Source organism: Adelges cooleyi, unplaced genomic scaffold (genome assembly GCF_023614345.1).
Source record: "Adelges cooleyi isolate 19-005CV unplaced genomic scaffold, UGA_ACOO_1.1 ACOO_flye_CR_arks_rails_tigmint_CR_PRNA_30, whole genome shotgun sequence".
Classification (NCBI taxonomy): domain Eukaryota; kingdom Metazoa; phylum Arthropoda; class Insecta; order Hemiptera; family Adelgidae; genus Adelges; species Adelges cooleyi.
This window is the reverse complement of record NW_026095971.1, coordinates 23,967,404-23,987,596: the sequence shown is the minus strand read 5'-3', so window position 1 is coordinate 23,987,596 and position 20,193 is coordinate 23,967,404. Positions and strand designations below refer to the sequence as shown.

The window sequence follows — 20,193 nt, the reverse complement described above, 5'->3', positions numbered from 1 at the left end:
TTTTCAATTGTTTAATTATGTTGTATTTGTGACTGTGTGATGTTGTACTTTAAACTTGTATAAAAAATAAAATGTGTTAATATGTATAAAATGAATTTGTGTTGTTATAACCTATGACTATACACATAGACCTACAAAAAGAAAATATAATATTATCTCCAAGACTATTACCGTATTTTGTGTACGGTAATTTTTGCCTTGTTGTTGGTAACACTGGCCCCGTAACGTTATCGTACCGCTCTTATCATTATTAATCGCTCGTCGACCGTCGTCTACCTGAAGTCTGAACTTCATTAATCATTATGACAAGTACTCCTCTCGCCGGTTGAAGTCCGTTACTTGTTGGCCATTTCTACATTCTAAAATATATTATACTAGAAAGCACACCGTCGTCATGGCCAAGAAGTTGCTGAAATTGACATCCGGACTGGCCAAGTCGACAATAGCGTCGAGTCGCAACTGTAAGTAAAAAAATAAAAAATTCCATCAAGAGATCATGCCTCGTACACTTTTTATTTTATAAAATATAATTCTGTTTACCAAATTATCAAATACTATGTCGAAAAGATCTAGTTAGGGCGTATCCATACCCACTTAAGTTGGACGACCTGCTGTTTCGTAGCGGTGAATTTTATTTGTTTCCGATGATATAAGTCGAAGGAAAAATAAAAACAAATGTATTATTCTTATGTTGGAATAGATTTGATTTTCAAGAAATACCATACTGTCGTATGAGTTATTTTTTTTTTTTAGTTTGAGAGTAAAATATATATTATTGACCGGAGTTGCTTTGATAACTGGTCGTCCCCCTTAACCTATTGGCAGTGAACAAAATAATTTCTTAACAGGAATCAAATTTCATATTGTTACTGAAGAAATTAATTTTTTTAAATCCATCCCTTTTAGTGTTCAATTGTTAAATCTTGTGTATGGTAATCTTCTCAGTTCTCTCTCTTATCGTATCCGAAAGTTTAACTATTAAAATCATTCTAGCACCTTTGTTTAAAGTATTGGTTGGTTAAGATTTGTATATCTTTAACTCCTTAAATCAATGATGGCTCTTTCATTGCCAACATTTATTGTATCTACCAATGTATTTTATGAAATTTGACAGTTATTATAATATTTATGCTTGGAAGGATAAAAATGTTTTGAAGAAAATATTTGTTCATACTTTTTATAAAATATCTAAGGATATATTATTATTTTTTGAAATAATTATTTTGAAAAGCCATCTATTCTTAAACCTTTGGTTAAGCTACTGTTCAATTTTAATGTCATTAGTTACTCATTTTTTCACATTATATTGCATTGATTTCCACTTAGTTTAAAATACTATATTGGTAGGCGGTTTTAAGAAGTTTTAAGTTTGAGTTAACTAAACTTTTAGTAATAGGTATTACCTTATTACCTTAAGTCTACAATTATTTTGTGTATTAATCAAAATTGTTTAGTTAATTTGAGTTTTCCATTGAACGTTATTCTGAAGTAAAATCCTTATCATAATTATTATTATTATATAAATAAACATGCCAAACACGTTAAGTACACGTTGACCAAGTTGACTAGATTTTAACTAAATGTTATTGATTTGTTGGTTCAAAATTGGGTAAATCTTAAAAATAGAAATGAGGTGTACCCCCCACGTACCTTTAATTCCCGTTTGTATCTATCTGCTACTTTCAACAATAGAATCAAGAAATACTATCTTATCTGTATGTTACGTAATCTCTATAGGTGTATTGGAAGATATTTACAATCCAATTAAAATACTAGTATGCAATAAAATATAATCATGTAATAATCGGTTTGAATTTGATACTTTGGATGTTTGAATGAAGCATCGGCAAACAAATAGCACAATCATACGTATAACAAAGTATGTTTACATGGAATTTTGTTTTTAAAAAAAGGAATAATAAATAACCATATACATGATACTACTAATATTAATAATAAGTTGTGTTTATAGTCTTTTAATGTGTTATCAACTGTAAAGTAACGGGTTCTCATTTTGCAATTAGTATTCCTTCTTATTAATACATTTAAATAATATTTTAATAATTAACCTTATCTACTTGACTTTTGTAATATTTACTTAGAAGGTAATTTCATGATATTGTAAAATAACATAAACAAACATGTTTTCAAAAAGAAAAATTACAAAATTGCAATTATTTTAATAGAAAATTTGTGTCCTATGTATCATCTGGTTTATAATAAAAATAAAAACAATTTTAAACTATTAAGTTGACATGAAAGTTTATTTATCATCTATAGTTATTTTTGTTTTTAATTGTGGACTTGATGTATTATATATACCGAATGATACCCTAGTTCAAAACTGAAATAACTGTTTGGTAAATTTTTGCTAAACAATTTAAGATTAACAATTAATGTGAATAATCAAATCGACCAATTGACGGTTTCAAATATATAAAAGTCAGTACTGTGGGGACGGAGCCTATTGAGCCGGGGAGGTCACAGGTTTATATTATTTTATTACAACTGAAAGTGATCGAATCGAAGGTTAAAAATGCAATATTTTTGTTAGTTGATTTTTTTTCTCTTTAATTTCTTCATTACTACTATCAGTATTGTTTACACGGTTAGTCACTTCTAATCGAAGAGTAAAAGTATAAGATAGGCTTCTAATATAGGCTGTTATACAGTACATAGAAATGTTTGTCTATAATACTATGTAGATTACAAGTAATAATACATTTTTGTACAATTTTCAAATATAACCGAGAAAATTAGTTTAATTTGTAACTCATGTAAATTAGTAATAATATTTGTATATATATTTTCAGATGGATCTTCATCGAAAAGAATTGTGGCTGTGAATCCAGTGGTCGAAATGGATGGAGATGAAATGACAAGAATTATATGGGAAAAAATAAAAGAAACGCTCATCTTCCCTTACGTTAAGGTACCTCGAGAAATACCGTTGTAACCAAGTTTTGAACGTATTTATTTTGTAATATACTTACCGTCATGAATAGGTAGACTGTTTGTATTACGACCTAGGGTTGCCCCATAGAGATGCAACAAACGATCAAGTGACTATCGATGCAGCTAATGCCACACTTAAGCACAATGTAGGTATTAAATGTGCAACAATTACACCGGACGAAGCTCGAGTTGAAGGCATGTAAAATATACTTTTGACTTTGGCAAATTAAACAGCGTTATACTAATAATAGTAATAATATAATTTTTTGTCGTTTCGTTTTTACGTTCTAGAATTTAAATTGAAGAAAATGTGGCTAAGTCCAAATGGTACGTTACGTAACATTCTCGGCGGCACCGTGTTTAGAGAACCAATTTTGTGCAAAACCGTACCAAGATTGGTGCCCGGATGGACGAAACCCATAATCATCGGCAGACACGCTCACGGCGATCAATATAAAGCGACTGATTATATAGTGCCTAGACCGGGCTTGGTAATTTTTTTTTCAAATCACACATGACAAGTTAATGAGTATTTTAATTAATTGTATGGTTTCACTTGTTTTTTTTTTAGTTAGAGTTAGTTTTCACCGATCATAACGGCAAAGTAGAAAAACTGAAAGTATTCGACTTTAAATCGCCCGGCATTGGATTGGCTATGTACAATTTGGACGACTCTATTGCATCATTTGCTCATTCCAGTTTTCAAGTTGGTACAGATAGTAAAAAAAAAAAAAAAAAAAAAGTTAAAATACAACTTTTTTTCAGGTGGCTTTGATTAAAAAATGGCCTCTCTATTTGTCTACAAAAAACACGATTCTTAAAAAATACGATGGAAAATTTAAAGATATATTTCAAGATATCTATGAAGGGTAAGTGTTTTTTTTTTATAGTTTTTTTTTTATTGAATCGAAAACGAATTCTTAAATTTTTCAGCAACTACAAAGCTCAGTTTGAAAATGCCAAAATTTGGTACGAACACCGTCTGATCGACGATATGGTAGCGCAAGCCTTAAAAAGTGAAGGTGGTTTTGTTTGGGCTTGTAAAAATTACGACGGAGATGTGATGTCGGACATAGTCGCTCAAGGATATGGTAAGATATAATGATTTTAATAAAAAAAATTAAAAAATTGTGTTTGTCATTAACAGCTATTTTGTGACAATATGTTATAATATATTACTTTACGTTCAGGTTCTTTGGGTCTTATGACTTCGGTTTTGGTCTGTCCCGACGGTAAGACTTTGGAATCGGAAGCGGCTCACGGAACAGTCACCAGGCACTATCGGTAATGATTACGTATAAAATTTAATTAAATCGCTATTTATGAAAGTGTGGCATGTCGTCAAATGTCGGTACACGTATTATAGTAATCATCAACGTGTTATTATGACGACAACAAATATCTTATTGTGTTTACCCGTAGGCAACATCAAAAGGGCGAACAAACGTCTACCAATCCGATAGCTTCCATTTACGCTTGGACTAGAGGCCTTAAGCATAGGGCTAAGCTCGATAATACACCAGACCTGACCAAGTATGTAGTAAACACAATACGTATCGAGTATTGTCTGCCGTGTGCTTGGTTGATTCGCACCGTTAACGAATTATGTTCTTTTGTAACTACTACAGATTTTGCGATACACTGGAAGAGGCGTGTATTGAGAGCGTCGACGCAGGAAACATGACCAAAGATCTCGCCGGGTGTATACACGGTTTGAAAAACGTTAAAGAAGGGATGTATTTGAACACCAATGACTATTTGGATAGCGTTAAAAAGCAATTGGACGTCAAGTTAACGCAGTAAGTTGTACTCGCTGGCTTCGTGAGAGCAGTTTGTTCATTCCAAATTGTGTGACGACACGTTGTGTATGCAACAATGTATGTTACACATTTATTGCCGTTTGGAATTTTCAATACTGTCCTCGTGTGATCGAATGTTAATTTTTTGTTCACTAACAAATGTTTTATTTATATTCCCGTATTATACAGGGATACTAAAAAATTATTTGCTTCAATCGGTGCAGTTTGATCAGACCGACAATGTAACGATAATAATTATAATATTCATTCGTAACTTGAATTATTTCATCTAAGTAAGACAATACATTAAATTGTGCGTCGTCCATTTTTCACAGTCGTTTTATTACCTATTTATTCTGAATGGATATCTGACTGCTTATCGTGCTATCTCGCTACAGAAACAAAAGTCTAATTCCATATCTTGTTATTTACTACTAAATGTTAAATTTTGTAATTTTATTTTAATACTTTGTTGTTTATAGCTAATGGTTGACTGTCAAAGAGTTTTATTTATCTTTAAAAATGTCCAGTAATTTATGTTAAAATATATATTGTTTTTTATTTATTTCGATATTTGCCTAAATTTATTTTACATTTTTTTTATAAACCAAGTTCTAAAATTCATCGATCGGTTACTTATGCAATCGTTATGTACTATTTATAATGAACTCGAGCAATGAATTATGTACTACAAGAAAGATCCACTAACTCTTATAACATACAAACAGTAAAATAACATATTCTTTTCAATTACCAAACACTTAAATTTGTAATAGAGTGTTCCTACTACAAAATTATTAAAAGTTAATTTATTTAATGTTAATTTATTAAAACCGAAACTTAGAAAATTGTTTTGTTTTTTTATAACTGCCCGCTATCTGTGATCCGCTTAATGTGAATTTAGTTTATTTAGTTGTGTTATTATTTTATAACTTACACCATATTATTTGCAATAAGTCTAATTACTAATCGACGGTTTAGCATAAATGCTTTACTGTGCTTATAACCAAAAACCGTCTCGGTTTAGTTGAATTTAATTTATACATTTGTATTTTATTTTTATTTTAATGGAATATTTAATAGGTAATTTTACAACAATGTATACAACAGCAAGGCATGGTCAAGCACGACGATAAACAGAACAAAAAAAACAAAATGAAGCTGCTCTATTTTACTAATTATTTACATAAAATACTTATATATATATATATATATATATAGTTTTATAGGTGGTTTAACTATAGTAAATTATTATTTTTGTAGTCAATTTTTATTTTTAATTATTGTCGACCGAGAATTTTGTACTGAACAAAAATTTTCCTAAAAATTATATGTTACAATAATCGCATGCTTACGTAAGTTTACATAAGTAATATTTTCACCAAAACCAGTTCCAGTGATATTCAGTTTTACAATAACTTGTTTGTACATTTCATCTTTTAATATTATTATTACCAAAATGTAACATCAATTATAATATATTAGGGTCGTTTGAATGTTTTGCGCAGTAAACTATTAATGTTACGATTTGTCGAGTTAACATCTAGTACAATTCGTTATTACGATATTTTAATTTATTTGAAATAATTATAATTTTTTTTTCAAATTATTAAAATTATTACTCTTAGCGTAAATTATTTTTCAATTACCTAACTGTGAATTTAAACTGTGAAGACTGCTATAGATATTATTTTTTCTAAAAATATATTCGCTTTTTATAAATCACTAGCCGAGAGAACCCGGTTGTATATTGTACATTTTATTTTTTTAATTATTAAATGATATTATGTTATACTCAATCAATAAAAAATGTATCATTTCGGCTTTCTGAGCTATCTGTGCGTTCATTGCTCTCGTTTATTTTAACGTATGGAAATGAAGCAGAGTTAATACTCCTAGAGTGTATCTACAAAACTATTTACAGTAATTACATCATCAGATTGTTTATGGAAATATATTTTATATAGGTAATATAACAAGTTACATTTACAAAAAAATTGAGAAAATCTTACGTCAAGTGTATCGGACGGTCAAGCGAGTAAGTTAGCCGAGTCAAGCGGTACGTTAGAACTGAAGGGATTTTTAATTTGTCGATGACCGGTTAAAGGATGAAGCAAGATACAATATGACTTGTAGGCCATCTGGTGGATGGATTGACAGTTGTCTTAAAAGCTTTATGATTGGAAAAAGGGGGAAACAGCTAGCAAAGGATAGACTGCATGCTTTATTTTAATGTACAATTAGACACAAATTGTTGTAACTACTACCGTTTTTCCCCTGTGCCCTTCATATTATAATAATGTAAAATATAGTCCTAGTTTTAAATTCTGTCCTAAATAATCTGGAAAATCTTATTTTAGTTATAAATATGTAATTTTTCAAGGAAGTGAGGGTTACTTAAATGTTAAACAAATTTCTTGTATGGACTTTTAGAAATAATATAGAATGCATATTATTTTGTTTTCCAAAATTGAGGGGCGACATTTCAAAACGTGCCTACTATCTCCAAAAATGCATAAATTGAGTTATACATAATTTCTTATTGGAAAATAGACGAGTAATCGAATAGTGTAGTCAAATTTTATCAAAACGTACTATTTCTCGTGTTAAATTGAATTTAAAAATCGGCAATTGAGTGTACTATTTCCAGTTGTTCTAAAATCTACAGAACCTTTTTTTGAAAGTTTAATATTTAATTAATTTATACAATTAATTAACGTGTGTGAAGTTAGCCATAAACGAGTCAGCAATATTTGATAACAGAAAGTGTCATGGCGTTGGTGTATGTTGTGTTGTCAACACTAATTATTCTAAGGGGCCGTCCATATATCCCCATACACCGACGTTTATTATAATACGAAATCGACTTAATTAATTAAAACATAATATACCAATTATCGACAAAACAGTAAGAGTGTATTATTTAACTTCAAAAAAAAATGCCACTTGGGGTTTTGCGACCACCATTTAGCTTTGTGTTTATTGATAGTAAACTGCGCCAAAAGTGTTGATGGTCAGTGTTATCACTTATCAACTCAACCCCGAAAACTACTTTTCCTATTTTCATACTTACAAAAATGTATAACATCTAAATCAAGAACTTAAAGCCTTGTGCGTCAAGCAAGACAAAAAGTAAGTGCCATTAAAGATAATAATGAATTGTGTAAGTACTAATTGTTGGAAATAGGACGTTATGATGCGATTTAGTGATTTAAATTATAAAATACAACATATTTTAAATTAAAATCATCCCTAAAAGTTACAGCATAAACTAAATCAGTCCATTTTTATGCATTTTTTGATACCATCCTCGCACGTTTAATAACAAATTGCAAAATACAATTTTTTTAAATTCAAGTGGCAAGTCATAGATTAAACGTTGAGGTAGTATACACCGTTTGACTTGTTTCCTAATCAATATAATTATTACATTTTTAAGTTGGTTCTTAACAAAAGATTACAATAGTAATTGTTGTCTAAAGAACCGAATAGGTATTGTTGACAAAGGCTATCTACTCTGAATCCATCATTTTTCTTCTAAATATTAAGTACCTACAAAATATATTGTTATTTCAAAATAATGTCGGTAAAAAGGTCGGTTTGCGAATTGACTATTACATTAAAATATAGACGTGTAGTTGAAAAAAATATTCTTACAATTCAGCCCGTTTGAGACTGCTTAGGTTAAATGAATATTTTTTTAAAGTTTATCTAAATTCATCCACAAAAAAAACCTCTAGATTTTACACTAATGTGTACTGTCGCCAATCAGCTGCTCAGTGAAGCTGAAAATTATAGATTCGACGCCTAATATCGGTCGTTTTTAGATTATTTCTACATGACGAATTTAAAATTATTATTAACATGTAAACCGATCGGACAGCAAAATATTATAATAACTATAGCTCCACGGGATACTCGGGGGTAAATGGAATATTTTATAATTTAAACGAATCCAACAAACGAGGGAGAGAGAGATTTCTCGTCAGACGGAATAGGTCTATTATATATTGGCTTTATTATGATACATTAATCATGTTATTATTATTACTACAACCATTTTATAATAATATATGATCTATCTGTGCTCACGAGGGCTACGGAAATACCTGCTACAGTAACAATACTTGACATTCCAATTTCTATACAATGCACGTGACAATAACATAGTGAATCCCATGTGGATAACTTCGGCCTCTGGTCGCCCCGCACTTTACAAGTCTGAGAGTGATAAATCGGGTATTATCGCTTTCTAAGGCCGTTAAATATTACATATTTTAATATTTATAGTGAATAATAATTATCCACGTAAACGGCCGTCGGTGTAGATATTATACGGTTAAAAAAAGTAGTATCCGGTACATGCTTTGACACGGTAAAGTTGTGGTCTAAGTGATCGAATCGTTCACTTGTGCGAGTGGTGGCTTGTATTAATTATTCACCACATAGTTTGCAAGGTCTGAGTCCGTTTAATATTTTAAAAGAACTGTAGAATTTACCGAGTTTTAACATGGCGGTTTTTTTTAGTGATTTCATGTCGGCATTTTCACTTCCAGTTAGTGATATCTGATAAGAAATCAATGATAAGAGATAAGAGATTAATGATAAGAGTTCAGTGATAAGAGATACATATCTTTGATAACTTTTTCTATAAGGTTTAGTTATTAGAGGAAAACACAAGTTGATTTCGATTCAATTTAAATAAATCTGTTTTTGCCTAATTATATAAATTAACTAAAGCTATAACTTATAGCCGACGGCCTAGCAATCAAGGCTCGTTTAATATTAAAAAAAACAGATGTTCTCTCAGAAAATTCTTTTTTTTATCTTGGTACTTTATGGCGTAGTAGGTAGTATCCCTTTATTATTGTGTGACACGTTTAATATTTCCTTATAACAGCGTACAGACTACGTAGCTGTGGTAATAGAAAAGAGGCGAATTTGTGAAAACATTGACTTATTTTCGAGCCCTGAATGAACAATCTTAGCAAGTCTTAGTAGGGTTTTTTCCCTAATTTTGTTAAACGACTTTGTGACGTTCATAATACGTTCTTTGTCTTTTTATCTCTGCAGGACTTGTTCGAATTTCTTCCGCACCGAAAGAAATAATGAGAATAATAACATGACTATTTGTGTTTATTAAATAATGACCATCGAAAGCGTTTTTTTTTTTTAGTCGCTCCGGGAGGGCTACATATCTAAATGACCGCGTGGCACGGCATTCCTTTTGGTCCGGTGGAAAGTAAGTATCTTCTTTGTTTAAAAACAGCTTTAGGTACATATTATTACCTACTCTGTACACGTTTGATGTAACCCCGTTCGGCACGGACTTACCTATACCAAGTACAACAGTATTGTCTGGCGACTTTTGAACCTGTCGTAGTATGACACTGAACAAATTTAACTCCACACAAACAGATTAGTGTAGTCTAAGTAGAAAATAATTTCTTTAAAATCACCCTATGGCGAGGCTTTTAAGCAAATTTATAATTCATAATAATAGTACCATGACGGTGTATGTCAACGTTGGCCGGCGTTTCCGATTCCGATTTACCTACAAAGAGGAGTTTCACAAACATGTTTTATATTTGGATAGATATCTTATAAATATAAACATATATATCCTTATTATATAGGAACACTGCCTGGATCATCACGTTTTAGCCCGAGGAACGATTGTTAAACGAGTCTAAGTCGAACGCCGACGTTTGAATGGTTTGTTATTTCTTTTCCAAAAGCGGCTTAAGCTGTCATTAGTTGCATATCAATCACAAACGTTCCGAGTTCCTATGTTGTGGATACCTATTGTGTTTGGAATCTATCTATACAATATATAATATTATTCTATAAGATTCATTTGCATTTGGCACGAGAACGGTTCGTGTGCCGGCCGCCGAAGCCTCGAGGCGGATGATAATATAGTAAACAAATAAAAAATATAAAAAAAAAATACATTAACAGAGGACTCCACTCCGCCAATTTGCTTAAGAAGTTAAGTGTAAGCAAATTTTTACAAAATCTCAACTTAAAGGTTCATCTGTGATGTGTAATTATCAGTTCAGTATTTAGGACTCTGGATGGGATATTTTGTTTCTCTCGGTTGGCTACCCTGTCGGATCAAACAAAGTCCGTTATGTAGTGTTGCTATTTATCAGCTGTGTTTAGCAAGCATGTGAGAGTACAGTCGGAGCAAAAAGTGTTAAAGGTAAGTATTATTGTAAACAATACTACTATTATTTAAACTTTTATAAAACAAATTGGTTACAATATTTTAGTGTCAAAACTTCTAACGACCAAGCTACGGTTCTAACCTAACTTACTTATTATTTTCGGGTCAAGACTAAACTTTTAAGACCATTTCCAGTTCTCCAGTAACAGTCCTTCTTTGTCAAATTTGAGTCAGACGATTTTTCGAAGAGCTGTACAGACAAAGCCGACTTGATATTTTTTTGTATACCATTATAAAAATGCATGTGTGGCCATCCTCTTAGCACAGCGGTTGAACGAACCCCGTAAGAAAAGTATAGAAATTATAATAATACTGCATATTGAGCGTGTGTTAAAAACCGAGAAAACCTAAGCGATAGCATAATATGATAATAGAATAATAAAAAAATGTCTATAATATATGTACACAAATGCTATAGATAGGACTATGCTCTTCTATAGGACAATGCAGATGAGTGATGATGGCAAACGCTACACGACATCCGTCCAAGCACACTGCACAAGTGCCACCGTCGAACCGCCTATTACAAAAAAAAAAAAAAATATTATAATAAACAGGCCTTACCATAATAATAATAATTGTTTTACAGCTGTCGCTACAAGTGCATATTATATTGTAATATATTGTCAAAAATAAAAGCGCGGTTGTGCGATTGAATTGGATAAAAAAATATTTTTCGCGAGCAACGACCGACCTACCGCGAAGGTTCTGTGTGCTCTTAGTTCTGAAAGAAATAAGAAATGGTTTACATTGTATTTGGTAAGAAGAAAAAATAGGTGTGTCAAACGTTCGCTATTATATAGCCTATCGTAGGTATTATACTAAGTTATTGACTACACGGACTACACGTGTGCATGTCAATAAACCGTATTTTTTGCAAACTACAATATAATATTGTAAATTGTACAATACAGGTATTTATTTAAAACAGGAAAAATATTTTGTAAATTTTGAAATTGCTAAACTCCTAAAATATGTAAACGTTACAGTTGGAGAGTGATTTTTTAGGTTTTTGTATGTTATATTTATTAGCTTTGTACAAACAAATTATTGTGCATATTAGACCATATTATGTAGATAATTTGCTAATTCAAAATATATTGCGTTTAATTGTCTTCAAAAATAACCACACTTGTTATTGTTATTATTTACTATGTATTCACTTTTGTTAAGAGGCTGTTCAAAAACGCACTACAAATAAATGTAATACCAAAGAAATTGTGAGCAATAATAATAATACGTCACAGAGAACAGACAATTGTCAGCTAACATTCAGGATTTTAATTTGGACTTTGGTTTTAGTTTTAAGTAGTCGACGTTTGGCCAAAACATACTTAACTTGTGTTGTTTTTAAAAGGAATAGCAAACCGTTTTTAAAAAATATAGGTATAATAAATAAAAAGTACTTATCTATCTATATTCAACTATACTTTTACTGGTAAAAGTGTTTAGACATTTATTTTTCATACTTTAATAGGATTTTTTAAATATTGAATTCCATCAAAACGTACTATTTTCAACCAATAGTACATTTTAATACGATTTTACTCCATCCCAAGGAATTTCTTTTCTTTTTATTATTACAATTGGAATGTTAAGCATTGTTTTGGGAAAATTTTCAGGGCGCGCAAAAGTGTTTTATAGCAGCTTTTTTTCTAAAACCAAATATTCAATTTGTCTGTACGTTTCTAACGGAATAGTTTTTTAAGGCTTGATGCAATGTAATCAAGTAAAAACGGATATCCATCGAATATTCTACAAAAAATAAATATCTTAAGAAATAAAAATTATTGCACTGTATTTTACACTAAAATATTTATGATTTATGTGTTTATGCACAAAATATAAATGTACATATTTTTAAGGGATTTTTTTCTAATACAAGTGGTCTTTCAGAATTTTTTACAAAGATATAATTTACACAGAATTACATGGTAACGACTTAAAAACAATAATCAAATGGGAAACATGATAGTACAATTATACAAAATGATTAACAAGAAAGGAATTACAATGTGTTCCGGATAGCACTATAATCAGTTTATCTAAAAGAGCCTTGCACGCATTTGAAACCATTGACTTTACCCAACGGTTGAGGCTGGCCAGAAAGCTTAGTTTTTGGCGGCCGACATTGTTGACCATTTTGGGAAACACGAGCTTACAATAAGAAATCAAAGTGCAACAATTATGTAAAAGTAAATAGTGATAGCAATAATAACGTAACAAGTAATAGCAAATACATACATAAAAATAGCAAAATACATCAAATAATAAACAATCATCGATAAACATACAATATTAAACACTATTGGCTTGAGAATGATCCGAGCCATAAAAGGGCAATATAAAGTAACGATCAACAGGAAGTATAGAAATGTGACTATAATAGAGAAATATAGAAAATAATGGATACAACCAACATGAGTGTAATACCAATACCAATAACAATAAGAAAAAAGTAAATTACCAAGTGCACAAATAGAAGACATCAAACGACAAAACTGAATAATGTGCAAAAATAAGTGGTATGCAACAAATAACCAATTCAGAGCCACAGATCGCGCGTCCACGGGTTTTCCAGACATATTATGCTTTTTGATAATAATTAATTTACAATGGAAATAGAAAACGAGAAAAATATTACAATAACAATAGGTAAAGAGGTCTCTTGACCAGTTACATTTTAATCTACAAAATAGGATTTTCAGGAAGCGTGAGTGTAGAGAGGTGACTTATTAAAGGGTCGGAATGGTTGTGGAGTTTTAGGTAGTGTTGGAAGACTTGGCGGTCCCTCAGATTTGTATGGCATATAGTTGTACAGGTTGAGAATAGGAAATGGAGTCTGTGATTAACAATATTTCTTTTCTCATTGAGGTGTGGTTTCCAAGTTAGCCGTTTATCAACAGTCAGCCCAAGGTATTTAGCTTAAAAATATTAATCGTGATTGAAAACGTTAACAATAGTTAGAATAGTCATTATTAAATGAAATTAATAATGTTAATTTAATGATTATTCGTGTGTATGGTTATTTATGGTTGTTACAATACAAGACGGCACAATTTATTTTTTTAATTTTCAATTTATATATTTAACACTAAAAATAATCATGTAACACAATAGTTTACTGTGTAAAATATAGTTTATATTAATACTTTATAGATTTTATCATCTATGATTATTTCCCATCGAAAACTATTTCCAAACTAGGTCATAATAATTACTAAAAAGCCTATTATCTCCACCGTCCACGACACCAAAATGCTTTGACACGATTATGACCCAAGCTAATTGAGTTTGTTTTATATTCTAAATCTTATTAATCATACATGATATTTCAAATCGAAAAAAATGTATTTTTCAAATTATTTTTGCAACGCATCATTGTGTGCTAAAATCGAAATTCGCAAAAATTGTTTTTTGTATGTTAAGAGAAGTATATTTTGTGGGCTATGACTCATGTTTTGACATTTTAATCGCTACGAAACTAAAGAAATAAGACACTAAATGCACTGAACACTTTTTGTGTTTATGCACACTGTAAATTCAACGTATTTTATGTCTAACGCATTGAATAGTACAAAAAATCTGAGTACACACATTTCATACAACGAAAGTTCAATGTGTAAAATAAAATCTAGCACATTATCAATTGGAAATCCAAATTTGGGCCCATGGTTAAAGAATTCTTCTCGTTAAAATTGATCTAGGTACAAAAAAAAAAAATGAAATATTATTTAATGTTTTAATACGTATTAATAATTGTAAAATTAATTTTCAGTAAAAAAAAAAAAAGGAAGACTGATCGATAATTATGAGGAATAAGCTGGAGGAAAAGCTATAAGATTATCGATAATAATAGAAATTATTACTGTTTTACTTTTCTATAAGTCTTAAACTATAATTTTTATCGCTCTGTCAATATTTGGTGCAACCCGGCATATGAGATATTGAATGGTTCTCGATAGAAAGAAAACTACACTGCTAGGTAAATTTAGGCGAGTAACATTTGGCGTCATAGGAAACACCTGTACACTTGAGTATTTTTTGCGGTTTTGAAACTTCTAATCGCATTGGTGAGCACAAGCGCAAATGCAAATTTATAGAAATTTCAGGCTGAATACTAATAACTGTAGTGTAGGTCAGATTAGATTTCCGAAATTAATTACCTACTAAAAGAGCGAGTGTCCGGTACTGCCTGCTTACAGATTAGAATCATTTTTTTTTTCAATTTAAAGAAATATCTAAAAGTTCGTTGACACCAAAAACCGCACACTTTTAGTAAGTTAAAATCGCACACGTTTAATAGGTTAAAACCGCACACTTTTTAAAATTGCTGAATTCAAAAACCGCACGTTTTATAATGACAATGTATAAACTATTATTTATTATTTCTATATTTATTAAAAGAACATTTTTTAGGTACAATTAATATATTGAAAAATTTAAGATTTAACAACATTTAAACAATTAGTGGTCTTAAAAATAAACCCAATTTAATTCAAAATGATGTATTAACAATTTTAAAATGTGCCTATTAACTAACTTTTTAATTAGGTAACTGTAATATATTTTATTAAATTTTTTAATTAAGAATGATCTACTGAAGAATCAACAGTATTGTCTGAACATTTACTTTTACTTACTTATCACTGTTCACTTCTATGTCTATTTAATGTATTTCTTACAAAATTTTTTCTCTCGAGTCTCTAACATTTCGTTCTTCTAAACTTTTGAACTTCTGATAAATCACCAAACCTGCTGCGTGTTCCGATGATTACATTCTAAACGTTCAGTACTTATGCCACAAAAAAATAAATACTCAAACTGGTAAAGACGGTTGTTTTTGAGAAGATTAGGATTCCAATTCGACCATAATATCTAGACGTATATAATAATAAACTGTGTCTGAGTGTTTTTTTTTGCATTATCACATTTATTTATACTCACACGTACCAACCAGACATTCGGTATTTTGTGTCTATGTGTTATTTTATTATGAGTGTATGGTATAATTTTTGCATTACTAAACAATAGAACTACAAAATACGGCATTTAATATATTGTTTTATTTTCATCTGTTTTGTTAAAGTTATAGTTTTTATTATTTTTGTATATACAATCAGTTTGTAATTTTTGAATTTAGATAAATTGAATTTGTATTTTTTGTTGTAGATTTATGACTTTTTGAACGTTCAAAAAACCATGGTTCCTGAACCTCGTATTCCAGTGAATGCTGGTTGACCTATCCCGTTGACACTGAGTGCACTGTTGCCCCATACTATCATTAATGGCCTGACAGTTGCGTTAACTCCTTCGACTTCGATATCGCGGATGAAGAGTATATCACCTCGAAAGTCCAGGAGTGAACCGTTTATCCTATATTCAAAATTTCCTGAAACGTTTTCAATAGGTAAATAAATTTTGATATGAGTTATAATAATAATACAACCCCGAGGCTGTATTACACTTACCATCTACATTACTCATCGTCCAGCTTCTTGGAATAACAGACCTGGATGAGCGCAATCTACTCCTATTTGCTCCGGGTCTTTGAATGTCTGCACTGATTGGTTCTTGTTCTGGTAAATTCTCAGAGGTCTATAGATCTACTTTATCGTAAATAGTTTTCACAACATAAAATGTGATAAAAAGTATGATAATAACTCGACCACGACGCCAAATACACTTACCTGTATTGTCACTACTGTGCACACCCCCTGCATCATTAATCTGCACACCATTAATACCACTGTCATTAACACAAGCCATGTAAACGTCGTTTACTGGATCGTAGTAAATTTCATCAGTGCTTATTGGCATAACTTCGTTAAGTGGTACACTCGGTTCACCGGCCAGGGTTAAGCTGGCCCCGTTGACATCATCATCGGAAGACACTATTAGAATATCTTCTGAGATTTAAATAATATAAACTTAAAATTTATGAAGCAATCACTCAATTATAGTAAAACACTTCAGTTTAATAATTCAATTATATTTAGCTTCGATGTGTGGCTGAGGCGGTATTAGTTTTAAAATAGTTTGTTTTAATATAGATACGTCTTATGTTGAAAATAATTCTATAGTAATTTATTAGTTGTTTTTTTTTTTTTTTTACAATATTATACATTTCCCAATAAACCAGTTGAAATTTCCTAAGGATTAGTCTCAACAAAAAGTGAACGACATAATTCTGCGTTTTTTATTTTTGACCCCCGAACAAATTAAACAAAACTATAAATCGGGCATATATTATTGTGTAAAAAAATAAATGAGTAATACTTTTGTTAAATCGGTTTACTAAATCTAAACTGAGAATGTATTGGTTTTAAAATGAGCTAATAATGAATTTTTTTTGTCCCGACCCACCAACAACCGATTTTATTATGTAGCAAAATCTATAGACAACAAATCATACCTAAAAGGTGATTATCATGGACAAAAATGAATAAATCAATTTAATTTGCGAGGAATATTTTTTTATAGTGCAACTGCTATACAGTAAATATTATTATTTTAATTTTAAAAGACTACTGAGCAATACTGTCAAACAAATTTGTGTATGTGGGTTGATAATACTCACATACCCATTTCATTTATTTTTAAAAATATCAGTAATTAATGCATGCATTTCACATTATTACTTTTTCAAGCAAAGTTGTGCTTGAAGCTTTGTGATATAATTTTGAAAAAAACTTATTGTACATATTTTTCTATAGATTTTTTTTGTAAAATAAAAATTCTCAAAAACCACTTGTACTAGACAAGAATCTTTTAATGATATGTAAATACAAATTTTGTATATAACCACAGAAATCGTAAATATTTCATTGCAAAATACAATGTAATCGTTTTTCATTTTTCTGATATTTTTTTTTTTTTTTTAGAATATTCGATAGATATCCGTTTTTACTTGTTTACATTGAAACAAGCATTAAAAATCTATTCCGTTAGAAACGTACAAATAAATTGAATATTTAGTGTAAAAAAAAAACTACAACAAGTCACTTTTGCGTGGCTTTTAAATTTCAAATTTGCAAAATACCGCCACAGTACGTGAAAATAATAAGAAAGCTAGCGTGCAAAGGTGCACATTCAGTGTAAGCCTTTAACAAGAAAAACAAAACCAAACGCTTGAGTTTTAAAGGGCATTATAGTTTTTTTATAAACTATATTCGGTTCATGCGATTTTGTATTATATATTTTTTTATACTGGCATCATTTTACAAACAGCTGACCGTTTTATCCGATATCAAGTATTTGTTAATAAAAAAAATCTCCACTTTTGTGCGCTTATGAAAAATATAGTAAATTTAAATAGATATTTTATAGTTAATTGATTACATTGCCACAGGCATCGTAGAGTATGCTGTGATAAATTAGTGATTTTAACAATTTGTTTTTAAATTAATTAAACTTTGTATTCTATACATTATTGTAAGTGAAAAATATACAATTTGATGTGTGGTTTATTAAATATTATGAATTTAAGGAATAATTTCTGCACAACTAAAATATAGTACTATATGAAAAACGATTTAATTATATTCTTTTATTTTCGTTTTTTATATTATTATAATTATAATGTCTATAATTGTTTTTATATAATCAATTTTGTAGTTTTCGAATTTAGATACATTGAATTGTTATTCTTTATTGTCTCTATTATACCTAATAGTAGTTCACTCTTCCATTACCCTGATTAAAGACTTGCGTACCACCATTATCATTTACCATGACACCTTTAAAACCACTGTTATTATAAACCGTAACACTGTCGTAAACTTCAACGGTATCTACTCCGAAAATTGGCCCATCTTCGTTTAGTATTTCTGTATCGTTATCCTGCACATCCTCGTCCCCACTACTATCAGGCTCTTCAACTGTATCGAAAAATTCATCATCGCTATCTTCGCTTGTTGGTATAATTTCATTTGTTGGTTTACTCCCGTTGTCATCATCATCCGAAAACACTACTGTAGATTCGGCTGATATGTTAATAATATAATCTGAAAAATGAATTAGCTATCACTCAATTATATAATAAAATAAAACAGTTAAATTTAATTGTTTTCATCTTCGATGCGTGACTGAGAGGGTATTGGTTTTAACATGGTTGATTTTACGTTAGACACGTTATATGTTGGAAATATTACTTTTCGGCTTATCTTCGCTTATTGGCATAATGAAATTTGCTGGTTTACTCTGTTCACCCATCCCGTTGTCATCATCATCCGAAAACTCTACTGTAAGTTCGTCTGAAATGTTAATAATATAATCTTAAAAACGATTTGGCCATTGCCAATATTTAAAAATATCATTCATAATTTGTTTACCAATTTATAACAATTATTTTTAACGTTTCGCATAAATGTTGAAGAATTATTAGCATTTTTAGTATTTAAACTACAGAACTGTGTGTTTAACTGTGTTTCCGTAGCATAAAAATTTATTTTTAAAAATGAACAGATGAATCAAAATAAACATTTGTTTTTCCCAAAATTACCTGGTTCATAATAAATAATTATATTATACGAATCAGTCAAGTAGAACACAAAAAACTACGAATAACAACGAAGAAATTTATCACGGATATTAGTTAAACTAAACATTATTGAAAAATTTAACAACTGTCAAAATAGTAATTATATCATTATATATTTATACATATAGCTATTTATGGTTGTATGAATAGTCTACTTTTATTTAAAACATAATTTAAAATAAAATATAGTATTTAAATAAGGCGCAACTCAAAATTTTATTTTTCAATTAAAATATATCACACAAAAAATAATCATGAAACACAACCGTTTTCCGTGGAAAATATGGTTTCTTCAAACTCGATCATAATAATAATAATAACTAAAAAGCCTATTATCTCCACGACACTAAATGCTTTCCCTCTTATTATGCCCGACCTCATTGAGTTTTTATTTTATAAAAATCTTTTACAATTTTTTTTAATTTTAAAGTACGGAACTATCGCTTTTCAAAACTAGTTGAATTTGTGAGGAATTCAAAATAAGATATTTTTATCTGGAGTGTTTTTTGTTTCCCTAACATTTCTTGGTTAGTAAAAATGTACTTTATTATCAAATTAGACTTACCTGCATTGTTACTATTGAGCATACCCCCTGCATCACTAATCTGCACGCCATTAATGCTACTGTCATTAACATAAACCATGTAATCGTCGTTTACTGGATCGTA

General features: G+C 30.0%; 1 protein-coding gene across 2 annotated transcripts; it reads left to right on the top strand.

The window, feature by feature from the left end:
- The first annotated feature begins 265 nt into the window (after positions 1–265).
- Positions 266–6,595, top strand: LOC126837963 (isocitrate dehydrogenase [NADP], mitochondrial-like). Of its 2 annotated transcripts, none has more exons than XM_050572003.1 (11): positions 266–461; positions 2,814–2,932; positions 3,006–3,150; positions 3,247–3,446; positions 3,527–3,661; positions 3,721–3,824; positions 3,889–4,046; positions 4,146–4,239; positions 4,378–4,488; positions 4,584–4,754; positions 5,838–6,595. In XM_050572003.1, the coding sequence occupies exons 1-11, from the start codon at positions 395–397 to the stop codon at positions 5,839–5,841; spliced, it is 1,308 nt and encodes a 435-aa protein (XP_050427960.1). In that variant the 5' UTR covers positions 266–394; the 3' UTR covers positions 5,842–6,595. The 2 variants fall into 2 exon arrangements, with proteins under 2 accessions (XP_050427960.1, XP_050427959.1); XM_050572002.1 differs by lacking the exon at positions 5,838–6,595 and adding an exon at positions 4,944–5,325.
- Positions 6,596–20,193: the final 13,598 nt, after the last annotated feature.

Bases quoted from the DNA above. Each gene is read 5' to 3' on its own strand.
- LOC126837963 (XM_050572002.1), top strand. From the start codon at position 395: ATGGCCAAGAAGTTGCTGAAATTGACATCCGGACTGGCCAAGTCGACA. The intron at 3,825-3,888 runs GTAAGTGTTTTT...TAAATTTTTCAG, and splicing joins TTTCAAGATATCTATGAAGG to CAACTACAAAGCTCAGTTTG. The intron at 4,489-4,583 runs GTATGTAGTAAA...TAACTACTACAG, and splicing joins AATACACCAGACCTGACCAA to ATTTTGCGATACACTGGAAG.